The sequence below is a fragment of the Perca flavescens genome, chromosome 18 (genome assembly GCF_004354835.1).
Source record: "Perca flavescens isolate YP-PL-M2 chromosome 18, PFLA_1.0, whole genome shotgun sequence".
Lineage (NCBI taxonomy): Eukaryota > Metazoa > Chordata > Actinopteri > Perciformes > Percidae > Perca > Perca flavescens.
Window position 1 is genome coordinate 13,231,785 of NC_041348.1, and position 21,811 is coordinate 13,253,595.

A 21,811-nucleotide genomic window follows, 5' to 3' on the forward strand; every position below is an offset into this window, starting at 1 on the left:
TATTTCATATGTGACAGCAAAAACAAATGAACGAACGGTACCTGGACCTTTCTGCAGCGGCTGCCGTCCGAGGGCACAGGAACGGCGCTGTCAGACGAGCGCAGAGATGCGCAGGCGAGAGGCGTCCCTGGTGACTAGCATGGCCTCTTTTCATCATCTGTTTCCCTCCTCTCTTTGAACAAACACAAGGGCTCAGGGATCTGTCAGAGGTCCACCCCTCGCAGAGAGAGGATAATTACTTCATGTTGTTGCAAGACTACTGAAACCCCAAATTCATTACCACTTTGGCTGGCAGAGCTTGCCGAACAAGGGGATGCATCTATTGCTTTGTTCTGCTGCTCTCTAATTGTGGAGTGGGAGAAGTTGGGAGAATTCACAAGGCAAGCTGAAAATGAGATAAGTCTGAGTTTGTCCCTTTTATCACTGGTTTATTTATACTGGTAAACATCAAACAGAAACAACAGCAAAATCAAGAGCTGACGTCCTCCCATACTTGTGATTATCATTTCTCTTACATCGACAAGTAAATTTACAACGGTTGTCATCGGCGTGACATGATAATGTCAGTCAGTAAAAAATATGGAAATGAACCACTCCTCTGGATCCCATCCACGCGTAATATCAGATTACTTCCTGCACCTGTCATGCTGTTGGTGTTGGTTCAATTGTTGCTCAAACCAGTCACGACAGGAATCCTATCAGAGTTGAGTCTGTATATAATTGTGTGATAAAAATGTATCGATTCAAACCGGAGGGCAGTATTAGGCTGAGTCGACTTGTGCCACAAAAATACTGCATTGTGCTGTGTCTGGGGGGTGTCGCGATGAAAAGATGGAGCGCTGTCTGTCTACTACATTCTGTTCCAACACCTCTGGGATGTAAAGCACATTCGTAATCTCAAGCCAAGGTAATTAAGACATGTCACCGTCTGTCTGTAGCTGGAGACAAGAATCATGTTCAAAGTCTACAGAGATTGTATCACTTTATGTTACAGGCAATGAGACTGCGAGTATAATAAGCCAACCCTCTGCATGTCTCTTTCTTTGTTATTATACAGTATGTCCAGGTTACTGCATTCAATACCACATGAACACTTATGGTTGTATTGAGATATACAGCATCTCACACAACTAAACATTTTTGTACATGAAGTTGTTTTATACATTGTTGTGCCTTTCGTCAAAGTTTGATCAAATGTCGTTATAAAGACGACTTTGAAAGGTTACAAGGTACAAAAGAAATGTGAAACGTGTCCCATGACCCTGTATGCCTGCCTGGCCCCCATATATATGACAGAAGCTTACAGGTCCCTCAATAGAGCGCACAAAAGCTCAAAACAAAGCATAAAATCCCTGTCTGCTCCACAACGGGCTACAAATCCAATCCAAGAAAACAAGAGAACGCGGGTCATAAACTCCAAATCATAAAGTGCTCTCCAGAAGCCACTCAGACCTGGAGAGCTTGTCCCTGGCCCGGTGCATGTTTGTTGTGCTCTCCATCTGCGGCAGCTCTCCGCTCATCGACAGGCTCCGTTTGGAGCGCAGACTGGCCCCAGGTTTGGGGTAGGCCACGTAGCAGCGCTCCATATATGAGTCTGCGTTAAAGGAGTGCCTGCGGTTCACTCTCACTCCCCCTGCGGGCACAGTCATGTAATGCCGAGCGGCCTGTTGGGGACGCTGAACCCTGGGAACAGCAGTCCATTTGGTGGGCTGGCCGGGAACAGCCAGAGTGACGGCGGCGGTCATTTTAACCTCTGACGAGTTATTTCGGTTCATGTTATCAAGCTCGACGTCCACCTGAGCTTCAGCTCGGCGAGCCTCTAAGGGTTTTGACGGAGCACTGAAGCGTTTGGGCCTCGGGGCGCCCGGGGAGGCCGGGTGCCAGCTGTGGCTGGCCGCGGAGGTAGAGACAGTGCAGTCAGGGACGGAGGGTTTGGTGGTGGCTACGGCGACTGGTGGTCGCTGCTTGGCTGGCTCCGTGGGCGGCAGGGCAATTCTGAGGCACTCCTTGTCATTCTTCTCTGGACGCAGGACCTGCTTGGAGAGGGACTTGGGAATCCCACAGCCCTGTAGCTGTCCATCACTGCTCAGCGACCGAATGTCCCCCATCTCTAGAGCCTGACATGACAGGACAGAAGTATGGGAGGAGAAAGAAGAAGGAAAGTGATTCTATTAGACTCCCTCGACTCAATATCAACAGAAATAATGAACAGAAAAAGAACAGAGGGAATCATGCCAAACTGACCTTATCTGCATCTCCTTGGTTACACACCCGGTAGCGCACAATGAGGAAGATGATAAAAGCGAGCACTGAGGCCACAATAATCCCTCCGATGATAACAACAATGGTGCCGCCAAGAAACTGGGACTGCATGAAATGGCATCTCAGGTACTGCGGCTCTGTGGTGAAGTGGATGCATCCTATCACCCTGGTGGCGGTCAGCGAGGTCACCTGGTCATCGTAGATGGCCAGCACACACAAGTCATAGTGCGTACCAGCTGCCAGGTTGTTTACCAGGATGCTCTTACTAGTCGGGGGTATCATTCTGTGGAGAGAAAAAAAAAGCTGTGTGAGTTCTGACATAGATTAGAAAGGGTTAAATGAAAGGAGACAGAAACAAATCAGATTATCCAGCTTATTGTTTTGTAGGGATAAAATGAAATGACAATCATTTATCTCTCAGGGGCTATTTACGATCTGTCGAGGCATAATCTTTTGTGACTTTTGCTTTTTTTTTTTTTTTTTTTTCAGCATCTTTAGTGATAAGAGGCTGCTTTCAGTCGCTGGGGACGCAGGATGCCTCCTTTTGTTCACAACATCAGGATTACAGAGCCAATTCTCTAATGTCTCCTGCTTTCCGTAACCACTGCCAAACGCCATATATGTGCCGTTGACTTGGAAGTTTCTTTGGAGAAAAAAAAGGGGTCTGTGCAATGATCCCGCCATATCCCAGTGATTAGCACTAAATATGGAGTGAAAGAGAGCAGAGATGAAAGAATGCTGTGTATAATGCCAGTTTCTCAGATGGGCACGTGTGAAGCCTCTGATGCTTTTTATAAAAACACTACTCTTTCATCTTCCTATCAGTCCATAGCTTAGTGCTGACTTTCTCTTTTGATTTTGTTGATCAAGCATTATCAAGGTTTTGCACATAGTAAATGACAGACTCTGGCGAGGGAGAGATTATAAATCGAAGAATAAGGAGTCGGATACAGTGCGTTAATGTGTCTTCCTCGTAGGATTAAATAGACACCACAAATAATCATGTTGACAGCCAAGTCAAGTTCTTAATGACTAAAAATCCAAAGGGTTTTAAGCAATCAAAGCGGACTTTAAAGGTAAAACGAGGGTCAGGAGATTTTGAATAATATAATTTCAATCAGTTTAAGTTTATTGGAAAGGGTTAGGGTTCAGATTTAAGGTTTGTTTACTAGATTCAATTGCATTATTTGGCCGGTATTTTAAGAAAAACTTGTGATTTCGTGGTCTGTATTAACCCAGCAGATCAGGTGTTTTTGTTTACCTGTAAACCAGTGAATCATCATAGGTGCCATTATATTGGATCTGAAACATGCGTATTCCAGGAATACTCGTCTGGAAGTTAAACTTGACCAGGGCCGAGGTGGACGTGGCCTCAGCAATCACTACTTTCTTCTCCTGGCTCGTCTTGGCGTTTCCCAGAGGCAACCCCCCCACCTCTGCCCCAGTTTTGGTCACTGTGGCGATATCTGATGATCCGGGGTCGGGCTCCTGCTCCGCGACTGTGTTGTTGGTGATGTGAGGGAGTTTAGTGATGACCAGATCCACCTTCTGCTGGGCCTCACCTGCCGGGTTGGAGGCCACGCAGGTGAAGGAACCTGGAACACAAACTAAATCGATTATGGTCCTTCGTGATATTTATTGTGATACAGGGATAAATGTTGCTGGCCACACATGCATTCAAGTTGCAATATCAGAATATCTAATATCTAATATCTAATGGAAACTTTTCCGGGGCCCCAATGGTCCTGAGTTGAATGATAATGTAACTAATGATTTTATGTTAGTCCCTGTTGATTCTCACAAAAATGTGAAGAATTATTTCAGGACCTCGCACTTACTTCATCAGTGAGCATATTTGTTTCACTTTTTCTTTTGCTAATGTATGAGTGTAATGTGAAAAACTACAACCTATGTGTTTTTTTTTCATATAAATATTGTTATGATAATAGTCTAAAATGATGTGTAAATGCATAGTTTCTAGTCAAATAAGATACAATTATTATATACAATTATTGAGGGAGACCCCTAAATCCCACAACCACACGGTGTCCACACCCCCAGCACAGCACCAAAGCCCTCCAGAAACCAGAGACCTTTATTCCAGTTTGCATTCAATGTGTTAGGAAATGACCAATGTGGATGGGAACTGACAAAATAAAGGAAACACTTTAAATGTATTATGGCAGCGCCAAAAGGTGCAGAGAAAATTTTTGGGTAGACTGGAATGAAAAAGTTAGGCACACCAGTGCAACCAATGTAAAACGTTAGTCTGCCTTGCCCTCACAGCGTGGTTGTCCGACTCCTCCCCACTTCTCCCCTGGCCTGGCCTTTCTCCGTTGCCATGTCTGTGCCTTCCCTGTGACAGGGACCAGGGGAGGGCTGAGAGCCGAAAAAACACATACATATATATAAATTTGTTGGGTGCCTTTATATAAGCTCAGGATATTCCAGAAGTTTCTGTTTTGGTGGTTATGTAGTAGGAAATGTGTTGTTCATTGTGCTGTGGGAAATGTTGCCCTGTCTGGCCATACTGAGTCTTGTGGGAATGTAGAATGGTACCTATATTCTTGGACGTTTTAACCTTGAACTGTGTGGGCCTTAGCTCTGTGACTGGGCAGTTAGGAAACAAGGATGTTTCTAGTTGAAAGGAGGGAAGCGTGTGATAGATTTTATGTTAGCCCCCGTTGATTGTATCGCACAAGGTTGCGTAGGATAAAGGGGTGAGATGAAGAGTTCCGGGGAGGGGTTGTGTCTGGATGGTCACCCTAGATTTGCTAAAACTCTCGCACATGTCACTGCCTTGAGGTCAATGCCTATCCTCAACCATCTCGCGAGAGTTTCGCAAATTTAGGGTTACTATTTCGACACGAACCCGGGGAGGAAGAGAGAGAAAGAGAGAGAGAGAGAGAGAGGAGTGATAAATAAAGCGTTTTCTTATTAAACCCATGACCTATGATTAGGCGGTTACAATAAGATTGACACCATTTTCATATCTATAAATATAAGGCTAAGTGTAAAAACAACAAATGGTGGTATTACTGGAGTTTTCTCATCACCATGAGGTCGTTTTTACACTTACATTTTGTACAGATAAAACAAACATGAGTTTAAGAGGTGCTGGAAGGTGGAATGTGTTGTGTTTGGTTTGGATGGAGTCAGGCTAGCTATTCCCCCCATTTACAGTCCGCTAAGTCCAGCTAACTGGCTGCTGGCTGTACTGTAGCTTCATATTTGATGGACAGACATGACAGAGTGGTATCAATCTTTTTGTCTAACTCTCAGCAAGAAAGCACATAAGTTGGCATTTTTGATGATTTAACCACTAAAACATAAATGTGTGAAAAAGTATATTTTTGAAAATAGATGTATATGACTTAGCCAACAAAGTGAAGAAGAAATGTATCATTCCAATGTGACTTTAATAAGTGTGCTAGCCAACACTCCTTCACACTCTAAACTTTATCGCCTGATGTAGACAAATGCTTCAGTCGTTCTTCAGTCTTCTGCGTATACCAGCAAACAACTAATTTCGTTCAGTCAACAACACAAGCACAGCTCCCGGAGTGTAAACAGACCAGAGTCCTTGACAGTGCTGATGAGGATGTCCAGCGTGCCGTCTGTGTGGACCGCGGCCCTAGAGGAATTGGACATAAGACGTCCGTCAGGGGCGATCCAGTGGATAATAGGGTCGGGGTCACCCCTGGCTTTACAGCGCAGAGTCACACTCTGACCCTCCAAAGCTCGCAGCTCCTGAGGCCGAAGGAGGAAAGGCGGTTAGTGGGAGGACATCATATTCATATGTTAAATACAGAGACGCACTGATTAGACAATGCACTAAATCCAAAAATTGAAAAACACTTATCACACTTATTATTAACCGTTATATGTTGTGCTGTAAGTTTGGCTTGGATATCATCTTATAATGAATGCCCTTACTTGCCCTCACAGCGTGTTGTGTTTTAAAAAGCTTCCTATTCCCTTCAAATATAATCAATAATTGATCACTCTAGATATGGAATTTGCATGCTTATGAAGGCAAGATAATCAATGTGACAGTACATTGCAGTGTATATGAATGAGTCCAAGTAAAACATAATTTTCTTCTGCAATTATGCAAAAGAAGTCTGCAGAATGTAAATTAGATGATATAGCTGTAGCTGTTTGGCAAGGATTTGATAGGATAACATTGTTTGGATGCATGAATCAAGGGGTAAATCACTGTAAGCTTTCCCTGTGTAAAAGGGCTTCACTGCGGATCCATCATAAACCTGCAAATAGCTTTATTAAAATGGTAACTGAAAATCTTGCTAAAGAACTTCTCTAAAAACTCTCAACAGGCCACAGTTTGATTACATTTTTAAAGTAGGTTCAATGTATTTTACAATTTTTAGTTAGCTGGGAGGCCCAGATGAGACCCACAAGTCTTGTTAGACTCTTCTGGCTCGCAAAGCTAATATTTGGTGTGACAGCCAAAGAAAGCACCAAATGCCACCTAGGATTAACTAAGGCAGAATCTAATGTCTGCTCAGAGAGTGCAACTGTAGCGAGGGTTGTGTCGTACAGTGCACAGCTCAATTTGGAGGTCATACCTGAGAGTGCCTGGTGATGAGAGGAGGCTCACACAGGAACTCTTCCTCTGAAACAGTCCAGAAATAGCGTCCGGCGAGGTGTTGCGGTGAGGCACAGGTTTCCAGATCATCCTCCCTCCGCAACCTCCGCAGCCAGAGCAGCTCACAGTTACACCTCAGCGGGTTCCCTCCGAAGCTCAACGCGAACGACATAGGCCCCATTATCCCAGAGGTGGCCAGGACCCCTGCTCTTTGGAAAATAGGGTCAGGAGGAAGCTTCTGGAGTTTGTTGGAAGTTACATCCAGCCTCTTGAGCTTCTGTAGCCCAGAGAATGTGCCTTCTGGGATGTAGCTGAGCATGTTGTGGTCCAAATTGAGAGTGTGGAGACTGGGCATCCTTTGAATGGCCACCCATGGCGCACTTTCCAAGTTGTTGTAGGATAAATCCAGCTCTTCCAGTGCTGTCAGGTCATTAAAGGCCCCAATCTGGATGTGGGTGAGCTGGTTGTTGTTGAGGATGAGGTGGTGCAGCTTGGACATGCCGCTGAAGGTGTCGTTGAGGATGCGGGACAGCCGATTGCTATCAAGGTGAAGGGCTCGTAAGTTCTCCAGGTCTTTGAAAGCGTGAGGCGCGATGGAGCCGATAGTGTTCCGAGAGAGGGTCAGGTCCACCAGCCTGGTCATGTTGGCAAAGTCTTTGCGTTTGATGCTGGTTACAAAGTTATCCCCAAGACGCATCTCCACCGTGTGCCTGTCGATGTTCGGGGGCACAAAAAGAAGCCCCTTTTTGTCGCACAAAGTCGCCAGGTTGGGGTTAAGCACTTGGCAGACGCAGCGTTTAGGGCAGACCTGAACTTTGTGGGCCTTCACAGCCACACCGAGGACTATCAGGTAAACCAGGAGAGACTCCATTTGGCTTTTCAGTCAGGTTAACGCACCTAAAAAAACATCAAAGCAAAAAGAGAGAAAGAGAAGGGTGTATTATTCATTGAGCAGTTAAAAAACGCAAAGCATGAAATCTGTGATTATTTGTATCTTTATCAAACTATAGTTGGTTATACCATGGTCTGGGTGAATACTCAATTCTGATTGGCTGCATATTATAGGGTTAGGGTTATATGGGTGTCCATAAAAAAGTGATGTAGGACACCTACTAAAGGAGTTCTGGTGAAACTGACTGTTTACTGTTCTAAATGAATGCTACATTAAAAATGTGAATCTGTTATTTTTAACACTGTGTGCTGCTTCAGTGCCTCGTCCTCTGAACACCACAGGATGGCGCTAACACACACTGTAAGAAGTAAGTTATACTGGCCCTCTTAAAGGTGCTGTAGGTAGGATTGTGAAGATCCAGGACTTAGCCAAACAATTTGAACATCGACAACTTCTCAGTCCCTCCCCCCTTTCTGCTTAAGCCCCAAAACGGTCTCCTAAGCCCCTCCCCCCACAAGGGAGAATTAACACGCAGTTAGACACCCCCCGGCCCTGATTGGTGCATCTGAACAGGGAGCGGTGGATTTTTGCAAATTGCACTACAGGCTGTAGGTGGTGCAAGAGGAGCCAGATTAATTTTTTTTATTACCTGCTTCTTGTAGTTCTACTTGAACATAGGGTCAGTTTCAGCAAATATGACACTACTGCCCCTCTTAACTGATTTTGTTTCACAGCGAATAACATCATCTCACATCCCGTTCGCTGTTCAGGTCGCCACTTCAGGCTGCGGCCGACAGTAACGTTACACATCGCAGATAAAATTGTTCGTAAAAATTGTTGTATTGTTTTGGGGATAATGACATGGCTGGATAGCTATAGCTTGTCTTGTTGGTCAACATACTGTCAGGTTATTTTTACTGATTGCCAACTGTACACAATGTGATTGATTTCGGATCTTGCTTGCATAGCGTTAGCTTTCTGGCTTGTAGCTGAGCGGACTATAAATATCTTCCTTTACTAAGGGAGGCAAGTCGTATCTAAGGTCCTTCCTATTTCCTGGAGGACTGAACAACGTTTGCATTGCATGATAACCCTTTAGGATGGGAATGATTGTTCCAGGTATTAGTCAAACCATCAGCCGTAACCAGGGAAACAGAGTTATTGTTTGTAAAAACTTTAGATTTCGAATGAAAAACTAATTAAAATATAAACTAATTTTTTAAAAATATGTTATTTGGCAAGTGACCATGGTATAATTGTCAGGTATTAATGGACGACGGTGAGGCGTGAACTGTCCGACCTGACAATGGACACCTCGTCGGGCATTTACCCTTACGTAATCACATATGTACCAAGAGCTCCCCTTTTAGAAAGGGAATTGAGGAATTCTGCTGTGAAAAGTTAGAGCTTTTCCGCTAGATTTGAAACACCATCATTGCCAGCTCACAGCTGAGATTTACAGAGAGTCCAAATTCTAAGCGGGAAGCTAAGAGAGTCGGTGCCCGAACAAACAATAAATGCTGTGCAATTAGACATTAATTAGTCACCTGCAGACTTCAGAGTGAAAAATCCCCAGTGACCCTGTATGATTTTTGTGACAGCTCTCCTTTTTAGCCTCTGCTCCCCCCGATCATACTTTTTTTTTGATATGATAATGCCAGTCCTTTTCTGTTTGTGTACAGAAGAATGAAAGTAACAGGCAGCCCAGAGCCTCATCAGAATTAGACTGATGTCTCCTAGGATCATATCGCCAATAGGAAGGGATGATTGGCCCTAGCGCCTCAGCGAAGATTTGCTATGCCTTACTATTGATTTTCTCTCTGCTGCTACTCTTACTTATGACACACATCTGAAATGGGGGATAAGGAGGGATCCATTTGATGAATCCTGAGACCTTGTCAGGGATATAGCATGTCATAAAACTAAGACAGTGGAGATCAGATCACAGCTCTGCAGGTGCACCACACGATGTACCAGAGCAAGAGTGACATTTGCTGTGATTATTTTTAGAACTGAAATTTAGTGTCATTTTGGTAGAAGATGCAATATTCAGCCCTGTGGGTGTCCCATTACAGCACACGGAAAGGAACACCAATCTAATGAAACACAGGGAACAAAAGATCCAATCCCACAACTGTAGTAAAAGGCTAACCTTTAAATACAGAAGAGACTGGCTGATTTATGATTATAGCTTTCTGTGGTCCACTGATAATGTCTCCATTGTCGACGTCGGGTCTTGGAGAGCGTGCATAAAAATCTTGCCTCAGCAAAGAGCCAGCCAGCTGAGTACCTTCATGTTTCAAAAGCCTTTGCTGCACCGGAACTGTGACACACAACTCACAGTGTAATAACAACAATAATAAGTTGAGTATGAGGAAAATATCATAGAGTAAAGAAAACAATGTGATGTGCTTACCCTGTGGGGGCATGTTGTTAACGTGAGGAGGGGAGTGAAGGAAGCCCAGTTGCATCCAATGACAACAGTTGCATTTTTACAGCTAGGTAAAATGTATCACGGCCTGACAAGGAGGCAGGAAAGAGGTCGCCTTAAAATGGCTCAATATGGCAAAGGGAGGAATGATATCATTGGAGCGAGCATGCCGGGTGTAACATTTTCAAGAATACTGCTGATCGAGCAGCAATGAATCAGTGTCTTTCTCGACCCATTTTTACAGGGGACAACTTTACCAAGTCACACAAGAGCCCCATTTTGTGGATTGCAGTCTGAGGTGCAGTGGTGCAGAGATGTGAGCTGCTAAGAAATGGACTGTGGAGTCATTATTAAATGTTGTCAAGGCTCTCCTTAAAGATGGCAGATGACTTCAGTGACAAGCTGTGTTGCAAGGCTATGTGTAGTGGTACCTAAGTAGAAACTTTAATACCGTAGCTACTCAATGTGTGTGTGTGTGTGTGTGTGTCTGTGTGTGTGTGTATCAGAAGAGAGCATAAAAAGCTGAGGTGTACGCAAGTGTGTTGATGTTGGTGTGCCAAGCACCTTCTGCTCTGACTGTGAAAGGCACGGCCTCTGGATGTGCAATGAGGCGGAGAGGACCTGCTACTTCCAGACTTGAATGGCGCTGAAGACTTGATATTGATTCACTCTGTGGAGATGGGGGCTTTTTTTTTGCCTCTGAAAACTCAGCCAAACGTGAAGAGAATGGTCGCAACGGTAATCCCTACAAAATTTGTTCTACGAGGACAAAAAGACAGCCCCCGCTGCTGAGACAGGGCAGGAAATGTCTGTTGCCGTCTCCCTAATTTGCATTTAATTATGGTTGTTCCACAGAGATTTTCATAACAGGTTACACTCATCAGGTACATGAACAAATAAGTAGATAATCAATCAATGCATTCATCAATCACGCACTTCATCTTTAAATGTCACACCCCCCCCAGAAAATCATTATCTCACAGGTTGGGCTGTTCATTATAGTGAGACGACTTGGGAGGGCCACAAATAAACAGGAAAACAGATAATCTACTGATGCGTTCACCATAATCTCCTTGACAGTCAATCAAGTGTACGTTTACTACCTCTGAGCAGGTCTTTTCACCCTCAGAGGGCAGAACAGACTGACAGCACACACCCACACACGCACACCAGTGGGTGGATTTGTTCCTAATAGAGGTAGCGCACTACACAACAACCCCCAGCAATGGAGACAGACATCCATGCACAGAAGCAGCAGCAGCAGCAGCAGTATACTGTAGGAGAGGATATCTATGGTCTCCCTTGGGCAGCATTTGCCAAGAAAAGCCTTATGCAGCATTCTGCATGCCAATCGTCCGGTAAGGTAATGGGGGATATGTTTTCAGATGGTCTAACTTATGCTGGAGCTCGTGTGAGAAAAGCCTCTGCAATCCATGTCTGGGCAGGAAACCAGGGGAAAGCAGCCCTACGAGGGGAAGTTAATGAGATGAAGTCTGCTTGGTATGCCTTCACGCAGGTCGACACGATGGCACATGGCAGCGTCTCAGCAGTGTCTCACCTGGGCTACTCTGAGTGGAGCTGCCGGAAGTCTGCTACCGCCAGAAATAAGCTCTGTTGTGTCATAGGAGGTAAACTGATACTTCAACATGATGGGAAAATGGTATCGACAAAGCAGTGAAATAGGTCCTCAGCCTGCCTGCTTTATGAGACCAAATGAAGCTGCTGCTGCTAAAGAGGATCATATTCTGACGGAGCATGGTAGAAATTTTATTTTGTCGGGTATATGCTTGTGTAGCCCCGAGTCCAAACATCCTGACCAAACACTGATGCCGTTACTGCTCGTGACTAAAAACACATCTGTGTTTGTGAATGAGGGTATGTGCTGTGACACCCTTTTCCTACAGAGCCTGCCAATGTTAGAATGCGATTGCTCTTGGGTGACAGCCTTGATGCCATGGCAACACAGAAAACATCAGTTTTTGGGTGAGATGTAATCAGTGGCTCATTTTCAGATCACCTAATAATATTTAGAACAAAGAGCCCTCGACAATTGAGATTCTGTTTGAAGGCCATGAGCGGAGTGATTTTGTGAGACATTTATGACCCTGTAGGGATGAAAGGAAAGGAGATTGTACACTCAGCTAATTCTGGATTGGCTTCAATGTTTGGAGAGTGACTGAATCATTTTCGATTCCCAGTCTGGCATGTAATAAAAACCTAAATGACTTGATGTAGCACTCTGATGTAGTTGAAATTATTTTTCAGTCAGACAAGCTTGTGTGTATGTGTGTGTGTATGTGTGTGTGTGTATGTCAGGGGTATAGCATACTAAGCAGACCCCTCTGCATCAATAGAAGTGCTGTTCATCAGCATTTACAACTCCCCCCCCCCCCTATGCAATTCCAAGTGTTTTCCTTCACACACTATCACAGGACATTTAGGGGTACCTTGATATGCTGGATATCTCACGACTGGACCATCAGTCCAAGAGACAAACAAACCAACAGAAAACACTCTTCATTTTTCAGATGCTGTCTTGTATTCAAGCAGGACACTAAACGGGCCAAATTGAAATGCTGATCACTGACGTCGGATCTCAATTCTTGCACCGTTGTGACGCGCCCTGATGTGAGGGGCTTATGACCTGGGATTTTCTTCCAAAAAGAGCAATTGCAGAATCCGTGAACACCACCTCTGAATATCAATACGGCCATCTCAAGAGACTATTCTCCACTATGGGCCAGCACGTCTGTAGACTGTCAAATCTGCCAATCCCCAAGTTCAGTTTCAGATGCAGGAAGTGTAAGAAAAAAAACATTAGCTCTCTTTGTGAAAATAACGTGCTCTCTTACATGGGCTCTCTTCATGTTGCAGTCTTTATGTGGGGATGTACCTAATCACTGTATCTACGGACTCATTTTCTTCCCTTTCAAGGACCCTCAGTATCCTGTGTTTTCTACCTCCCAGCAACAAAATTGTTAAATCATGTATAATCTTGCCTCTCCTTGTGTTGTGTATACATAAATAACACATAAAAAAACACAGCATGTGGACCAGGTGTGTGTGCATGCAAGTTTGTGACTGTCAAATAATCTCAAGTTTTTTTGTTTTTATTTTAACTCTTAACAAAAGCTTATTTGGTTGTGGGCAAAAATTTGGGTCAGTGAATGTAGAGCTGGTCTGCAGAACAGCCTCGGTGCTGAGGAACCACACATCACTTCTCTGCTATCAGTGAAGTAGCAGCACTATAAGTTACATCGCTGAGTGCATTAACATAGCTGTAAAAGCAAACAGAAGCAGCAAACTGAGGCGTGGGCCTGATTTTACTGGTGTGTAGCAGTTACAATGGTGCCTCCGGCAATCATGAATAATGAGATAGCCTATATGTGATAACTGACACCCTTTTCTAAAAATCACCATGATCATATTTACGTCTGTCTTCATCAGCCACCTGGAAACACACAGCCCCTCCCCCCACCTGCCCACACACTCATCCTATTATCAATTTTGTTACTTAGGCTAATTTAGACTTTATCACACCTTAATGACTGATGTGTAATTTGCATATCAGCAAGGGTTTAACCACAGCACAGTGCAGCAGATCACAGGGATCCTCTGTGCTGATAAAATACACAAAGCAAACCCAAAACACCCATTTGAAATCAATCTTATCCTGCACGTATCTGAGAGCGGGCTGAATAATGACCACATTAGGCATGATTCTCAGTTTCACCTGTAGGGAGGGGGGGAAAAACAGCACAGAATGCAGCCAAGTGGACACTAAAAATAAAATTGATATCTGACGGCGTTCCTAGGCAATTGAGGAGATTTTTTTTGACCTTGCGGTACAGGTCCCGGGCTGGTGGGTTACACACTCAACCCCCTTATCACAAGGGAAAATCTAAACCCTTTTCAGATGGGTCCTGAGAGAAGTACTTCAAGTCAATATTGCGCTTCTTGCAAAGACAGTTCTCCCTAAAGAGTTCAGAGCCTACAATTCACACCAAATTGCAGCCTATATATAAATGATTGCATTTACCTTGTGGATGAAACATCAAGCCAAGTCAGAGGAGGGTGTGTTTGAGCATTTTTTCTCCCAGGAGGGCTGAGAGCATTCTGAGAGCGGCGTGCCTAAAATGGGACCGACGGTGCCTCTTGGAGATAATTCAGGTGTCCCGAAACACGCGTCTCAGCTCCTAGAACATGTGACGGCCTGCGAAACCAGCGATGCCCTTCAAGAAATCCATGACCAGCATATAAAGGACGACTCCTCTCCGATCCCCTCACATCGGAGATGTAGCCTGTAACTCCGCTTCCCCCTTTCGTGAAAAAAGAAATACTGGAAAACGCAAGCCGAAGGGTCCCGTTGTGGCTGCGAGGCTGCAGCTGTGCGGGATCGCTTCTTTACTGCGCATCCGCCTGTTTGCACCTCCAGAAGAGAAAACGCCTTTGAAGCGACAGGCTGCTTTATTATCTACAGCGCCGTGAGTGACTGCTGCTGTGCTGAATCCAGCCAGATGTTCGGATCGCTTTCACGGGCTTTAGCTGGCGACGCAAGGCTCAGTGCGACTTAATCCAGATTGACTGAAAGGTTGCTGCCATAATATGCGCCCCCCACCCCTCCCCTCTCCTGCCCCCGGACTACTGTCAGCCACCGACCCGGCTCCATTTCTGACCAGAGGTGCTGTGCTCGGAATGGTAATCAGTGGCGCTCCGAGTTGCACAGAGACCATTTGTGTGCATAGACAGATGCGGTGCCTCCCAGCCTATCTCACAGGCAGGCATCATCATTTATTCATGTCGATTGGACTCTACTGCACGAAACGCAGTAGGTCTATAATATTCTCTAAATTTGTTTTAATAAAAATAAAAAATAAAAGAACAGAACAGAAATGTTTGTCAGATTCAGACATACATGAGATGGAAAATGAGTCAGGGAATATCCAGTGACAAGTAAACAAAGACTGTAATTGAAAAATGCATTCCTTTAGGTAAATCCTTCGGTGCACAGTATAGGCTACATCTAGTCTGGGTAATGCCAAATTTAGCAGTCCATAGCTGAATAGTTCTGCATGTATTACATACATTATTGGCAAGAAAGTGTTGAGATGGCTGAAACTGAAAGCCCTGGCTCCCCGTGGGTCTGCTTAGCCCTTGACCCATCACTATCTGATGTAATGATCCTTTGGCCTTTTGTGCAAGTTGGCAAAGTAGCCTACAGCGACACAGGATACTTCTTGGACTCGCAGACTCAGTGCTTTTTTTTTTTTTATTCCCAAGAACAATGCCCTATACTGCTCCAGGGTGTAAAATAGGTGTCTGTTGCCATCCATAGACTTATCCTGAGGATTTCTACTCAGATCAATAGCTGCATCCAGTTACAACACAACCACTTGAGATCAATACGAATAGCCTAAGTGGTTCAGGCATGGTTATCCAGAGCTGGAATGGCAAAAGCAATTAAAACTAAATATATGTATCACTGTACGTGTGTGCACAAAGTCGCTGATATTGCGAAAAAAAAAGTGTTGCACTCATGTTCGCTACACTTACACAAAAACTTAGCAGAATACAAAATACAAGCATTTTGCTGGTGGGAAGTGTTGTTGTCAAGGCCTGCATGTGTGTGTCTGTGAGTGATTCATCGGAGTCATCATGAGCTGACAGTTTGTGATATGAAATGACACTGACAAGTCTTGGTTTTCGCTGCACTCCTTTACTGCTGTGACTCATGTCTCTCTGACGGATGCATGTCATCCAGGAACTGCTGGTAGGTGAGGTTGTCCGCCAGTTCACCTGTCCGGCTCTTTTTTTCCAAGAACAAGCCCATGCTGTCCCGTGGAGGGTCAGCGATGTTGCGACTCCACGGGGTCTCTGTGATCCCCAGCAGCTCACGCACACCAGCACAGATGACCTGCAGGGTGCACAGCAGGGTTGAGTCCTTTGATAAAGTGTGTGTTTTGCAGTATCTCACTTTTCATTAGTCCCTCTGAGAGTGAGAGTGTCTAGTCTTTCAAGGAGATCTCACCAAGCTTGTTGCATCACGGGAAGAAAGGTTACAAGGTCACACTCCCAAAAACAAATGCATCAAAGGACTTACGGGCTAAACCAACATAAAGCTCAACTAAATAGAGCACAGACAATTCTTTACTGAGTCTATCTGTCAAGGTTTTTCATTATCAGTTTAAACTCACCAAGAGAGGCCAGTTATTCTTCTTTTCTTTTCTTTTTTGGTTTGATGCTTCGACAGTACAGCAGAGCTGAATACCTAAAGGCGCTTTTAGCCAATTTAGTTCTGACTTCAGGGAGAGGTAAGAAAAACAGTCGCTTTAACTGTAAACTGTGTATGTGAGTCAGCTGATCGAGGTGTCTGCTGGCAGTGATGCTCGGTTACAACACGCAACTTTATCTGGATGTCACACTGTTCAAAGAAAGAACGTTAAAGTGCCAAATGTGATGTGCAACTGTGGCACAGACAGAGTTTCCAATGTTTCAGTCCACTTAGAACTTACTAAATAAATATTTGAATACAATTGAGGAGGCAACTAACAATTATTTCAACTTTTGGTTAATCTATTTTCTTAATTTTTTTTTATTATTATTCTATTAGGCTACTTTACCTTTACTTTAATGAGTCACTTATCAAAATTTGAATCAATTAAGACGAACTCATCATATTGTTTCAGCACCATGATACAATGTTATATACAGTACAGTAGTAGCCTACAGGCTGAGATAATGATGACACTGTCTCAGCCTGTTTAAACTGCGTTGGACATTGTGTGAGCCTCCAGCTTTGATAGACTGTGTAACGTTAGAGGTCTCCATATTCACATGAATCTCTTCTGAAGGTTAGAACAAAAAAATCTCGAGTTTCTGCCTCTTTTGAATACCTTCATGTCTTTAAAATCTCTGATTCCAAGTCTTGGCATGTAGATACAATTGACATAAATGAGCTTTCTTCCAGTGATGCAGTTCTCCGTAAAACACGCCTGCGACAGAAACAAGGTTAACGTTAGGATTTTGAAAAGCGAAATATTTTGTCGGTAGCTGACAGGCACACACTGTAATGGTTAATGTTATTATAATAATATACGTTAGTTAGCCTATATCTTTTTAGTCTGGTGTATGTTAACCTACTTTGTATTGTGGGAATCCTAAAGACTCAATCCATCTTGCAACATCATCACAACTCCACTGTAGGAACTCCATGTTGCCTCTAAGCATGTTTCCATGGAAACTGTTACCTGTTACAATGTTGGTAAGTGTTTCCTTCACACATAAAAGCGAGTTTGTCCCATCACAAATATAATATATATATTAAAAAGTTATAAGGCAGCTAGGCAACATGTTTTAAATGCTCAATCAAGTAACAGAGACGACTCCAGTCTGTGTTTATAGAAACAGCCAATCATCTTCTTGTAATTTAGGGCGGCTGTTAAATTGCGCGCAGTGATTGGCTTTTAAATCGGTCCCGCCCACACCGAACGGAAACAGCCAGTGCCGCCCTGGTGCCGCCATGCACAGCTTCCACAGATCAACAAATGATGTGTGCTGGTGCTAGCTAATGAGGTCCACACCGATAACTTCTTGTAGATCGTGTATCAAAGTGCAGCACCGCGTTGTCCTCTGTAACATTTCTGCTAGCTGAAGTTCTCTTTGCACTCCGGTGTCTTTTGGGTCGGTTGAAGGGCTTCGGAGCAGGATAAGAGAAACCTGACTCTCCACCATGGCAGCAATTCTCCTACGGTCCTGTTTTAACAAGAAGGTAAAACAAATCATGCTTACGTTTTACAGAACAGTTGCTTTTCTTTGACTCGTATGCAACTCAACATAGCTAACAAACTGAGCTGCTAGCTAAAGTCGTTGCTAACACACGTTGCACACAGTCCACTCCTCCTTTGCAAGCATTTAATATTATGTGCAATTTAAGTTGGGTAGGTAGGGTTTAATGTGCATCACGTAAACAGGGAAGACAAGCAATGGAGCATTCAGACATGGCTTTTATTCATTAGACCTTAGACAATGTCAACATTAATCTGAATTGAAGTTAACTAATGCTCTGGTATTTTAATTCTTGCAGGTGCCCCTCCAACTGGGTCGCATTTACTCTTCCTCCTCAGCGGTAAGATAAACTCACAAGTTTTTACAAGTCAGCATTGAATGAATGTTATGTGTTCATCACAAGCTCTTTTAACTTTCAATTTGAAAAGTCACCACACTTCTTTTAGTGTGCCACATTTTGTTGTATTATGCAGTTAACTTAAAATAGACCTTTCACCTGCATGACCCCATGATATCAAAGCAAAGTTGTTTTGAAATAACATAATTCACTTATTTTTGTGCCGTTAAACATAAAATGGAGCTGAGACACAAACTGTTTTCTGGAAGACAATATGACACTGATTCTTTTATTTTTTTTATTCAAATATCAATATTTCGAATTTTAACAAATAACAGTATTTTGTTATTTAACATAAACATTTGATAAGCATTGTAAACAGGATATCTACTGAGTAGGACTTTTTTTTTTTTTTTTTTTTTTTACATTTTTTGAAAATTAAAAACATTTCAATGTTTTCTGTTACCATGTAAAACCATGTAATGAAGAGACTGTCAAAATAACCTTGAACATATCTTGATTTCTTGTAACTTAAAGGTCCCATGACATGGTGCTTTTTGGATGCTTTTATATAGACCTTAGCGGTCCCCTAATACTGTATCTGAAGTCTCTTTCCCGAAATTCAGCCTTAGTGCAGAATTACAGCCACTAGAGCCAGTCCCACAATGAGCTTTCCTTAGTCTGTGCCATTTCTGTGTCTGTAGCTATTGAGGAGGAGAGAGGGGGGGGGGCAAGGTGGAGGGTGACCAACTGCCACTTTGCTTGTTTGCAAGCCATGATGTCTCTCTCTTTCTCATGGGTGGGCCAAAATCTCTGGGTGGGCAAAGCAGAGAAAAGGGAGGTAACCTTGCTCCTTATGACCTCATAAGGAGCAAGATTCCAGATCGGCCCATCTGAGCTTTCATTTTCTCAAAGGCAGAGCAGGACACCCAGAGCTTGCTTTACACCTATTGCCATTTCTAGCCACTGGGGGACCATAGGCAGGCTGGGGGAACTCATATTAATGTTAAAAACAAACTCGTAAAGTGAAATTTTCATGTCATGGGACCTTTAACGTTCAGCGTATTAGCTAAGAACGATTTATGTGCAATAAGCTAATATTGGATGATTTTACGGGTCCAGTCAATTTATCAGTCTGGCTCTACATAAGATTCTCCAGATTTAGATTATTGTGGCATTTTTTTGTGCAGGAAATGATATAGTGAGGTAAACCTTTCTCGGTTTTCAGAATGTCAGAGAAAAAATGACTGCAGGAAGTCAAAGAAACTAAACTTCATACTCAATCTATTTTTGTAGTTAGTGTACAAGAAATCAAAAATATTGTTTTATACTAGCAGGGTATTAATATGCCATCAGACATCAATCAAACTCCTGACTGCTACTGCCAAAACTTCACAAAGAAAGTTCTTTTCCTTTGTTCATTGAATTGTGGGACAAAAAATGTACATTGAAGGCCCAGTAAAAAGGTGTTTTTATAGTAGTATGTATACTGACTTATTTGACAGCAGTTAATTCTTTTACTATATCAGTGCAATACACCATTAACACAACTGTGTATAGAAAATAAAGAGATCTAAAAAGAAAAAAAAGACCACAGTGTATGTTGTGGTGATGGATAGATGCCCCTAATGAACTTTTTAATGATGTAACCAGACAGGAAGGGATTTAACCATATGCCTTTCTGATCCTTTAGCCCACCACCAAGCTGTTCATTGATGGCAAGTTTGTTGAGTCCAACAGCTCTGAATGGCTCGACATTCACAACCCTGTAAGTATTCATAGATGAACTATATACAACCTCCGAAGAGGCTGCAGTAACAAGATCTCTACTAAAAGCTGGCTGCAAATAACCATTGCACCTTTGCAGTAGTAATGCATGGACATTGGGGAGGGGGAAATAAGTCTTGATTTCATAATTTCTAAGAACTCAAAGGCCAGTCTACCCAGCCAGTTATGTTTTATTCCTCAAAGTCCAGCCCCGCTGTAGTTTAGCTTGTTAAGTATAAGCCTCTAGCAAGGCAGTGATGGACAATTAAAGCATGCAAAACCAGCCATCTACTTTCATCACATTAAATATCAAACCTGTAAAGGATAGAAAGCAAACATGTGGTTGTTAATATTGATTAATTAATGTACATGCCGTAATGACTTCCCCTGCTCTCAGTCAACTTGTCTGTATTGACTGTCTCCTGCTCCCCAGGCCACTAATGAGGTGGTGGGACGCGTTCCTAAAGCTACCCAGGACGAGATGCTGGCAGCAGTGGACTCCTGCTCCAGAGCCTATAAGTCCTGGTCCGACACCTCCATCCTCAGCAGGCAGCAGATCTTCCTGCGCTACCAGCAGCTCATCAAGGATAACATTGTACGCAAATTGTCACTTACCAGTTGATTTTCTTTTTCATCTTTTACTAATGTGTTTACATTTTAAGATGACAACTTGGAGAGCAAGGAAATAGTTTTTTTGTTTTCTCACTGATGTCTTATTTATTGTTGGCTGTCTTTCCTCTTTAATATTTCAGAAAGAATTGGCTAAGATGATTACCCTGGAGCAGGGTAAAACTCTTGCTGATGCAGAGGGAGATGTATTTAGAGGACTCCGTAAGTAAAGCGTAGACTTCCCAGTGTGCTATTGGGTTTTCATATCCTGATTAGATTAGATTGCTGGTGCATATACAGCGGAGATCAAATTCCTCTGTTGAAACGGTTGTCTATAGTATCTATATCTCCTGATGAAAAGTTTGTATCTTTGGCCACCCTTTTATACCATTGCCTTGGTAGGAAGTTTGATACCAAGTGTCTGCGGGGTGTCTATTATTTGCGTGTAACCAGACACTTTTTGCGAAAGCGACTTTCACTTTTAAATTAATAATGGACAAAGAGTAGAGTTTTTGGCCGTATTGACATATGGAAGCTTAAATTGCTTTTAAGGATGCAGGAGGCTTTCAAAGTGACCAAATATAACAAAACAAGGGTTGGGGGAAACAGCACCCTGCACGATAACATTGTTACGTCCAGATGTTAAAGTTTGTTTTTATGTAAAGCACTTTGCAGGCTCTGCTGTTAGTTGGCAAGCCATATAAAGATAATTATGCTGTTCCCCTCATTAAGGTGCACTTGTTCACTTTGGCAGACTTTCATCAACGAGCATCCTGTTGAGAAATTAAAAGAGCCATGCACACTGGCAAATAAAGGAAGATATATTTTGGTTATTACAAGAAGGTGCTGCCAATGTATTTCTTGTACTTGGTACCACTCCCAGTTTCAGGATGCCAGAGTAATTCTGGCATGCTAACTTTAAACTTACCAGCTGAAAGACAGGCTACTATCTATGCAGGTGTGCTGCCAGCATTAATGTTTTCCTACAGTACTGGGAACAATAGTTATATTACAGTTCACTCATAGGGAAAATAAATCAGTTTAGAGTTGGTGTGAATTCCTGACTAAGAGGCTAAAGTACCAACTACACAATGCATTGTAATGTAGACGTGATGATCT

At 43.2% G+C, this 21,811-nt stretch overlaps 3 protein-coding genes across 4 annotated transcripts in view; 1 reads left to right on the forward strand and 2 right to left on the reverse strand.

The window, feature by feature from the left end:
* Window positions 1-446: 446 nt before the first annotated feature.
* lrfn5b (leucine rich repeat and fibronectin type III domain containing 5b) lies at window positions 447-14,584 on the reverse strand. The gene is made up of 6 exons (XM_028606094.1): window positions 14,234-14,584; window positions 6,852-7,768; window positions 5,838-6,012; window positions 3,524-3,857; window positions 2,245-2,545; window positions 447-2,117 (listed from the first exon to the last, which is right to left on the reverse strand). Exons 2-6 carry the CDS (start codon window positions 7,740-7,742, stop codon window positions 1,422-1,424), a joined length of 2,397 nt encoding a protein of 798 aa, XP_028461895.1. The 5' UTR covers window positions 7,743-7,768; window positions 14,234-14,584; the 3' UTR covers window positions 447-1,421.
* Window positions 14,585-15,306: 722 nt separating this feature from the next.
* LOC114573635 (sterile alpha motif domain-containing protein 15) lies at window positions 15,307-17,566 on the reverse strand. 2 transcript variants are annotated; one of them, XM_028605916.1, is made up of 4 exons: window positions 17,335-17,566; window positions 17,088-17,186; window positions 16,389-16,454; window positions 15,307-16,108 (listed from the first exon to the last, which is right to left on the reverse strand). In XM_028605916.1, the coding sequence occupies exons 1-4, from the start codon at window positions 17,419-17,421 to the stop codon at window positions 15,911-15,913; spliced, it is 450 nt and encodes a 149-aa protein (XP_028461717.1). In that variant the 5' UTR covers window positions 17,422-17,566; the 3' UTR covers window positions 15,307-15,910. The 2 variants fall into 2 exon arrangements, with proteins under 2 accessions (XP_028461717.1, XP_028461718.1); XM_028605917.1 differs by lacking the exon at window positions 16,389-16,454.
* Window positions 17,567-17,677: 111 nt separating this feature from the next.
* LOC114573074 (methylmalonate-semialdehyde dehydrogenase [acylating], mitochondrial) overlaps window positions 17,678-21,811 on the forward strand; it is a 10,367-nt gene continuing 6,233 nt past the window's right edge. Inside the window, exons 1-5 of the mRNA XM_028604977.1 lie at window positions 17,678-17,962; window positions 18,278-18,319; window positions 20,010-20,084; window positions 20,517-20,678; window positions 20,836-20,914. Coding sequence (XP_028460778.1) covers window positions 17,924-17,962; window positions 18,278-18,319; window positions 20,010-20,084; window positions 20,517-20,678; window positions 20,836-20,914 — 397 coding nt within the window. The 5' untranslated portion in view covers window positions 17,678-17,923. The remainder of the gene's footprint in view (window positions 17,963-18,277; window positions 18,320-20,009; window positions 20,085-20,516; window positions 20,679-20,835; window positions 20,915-21,811) is intronic.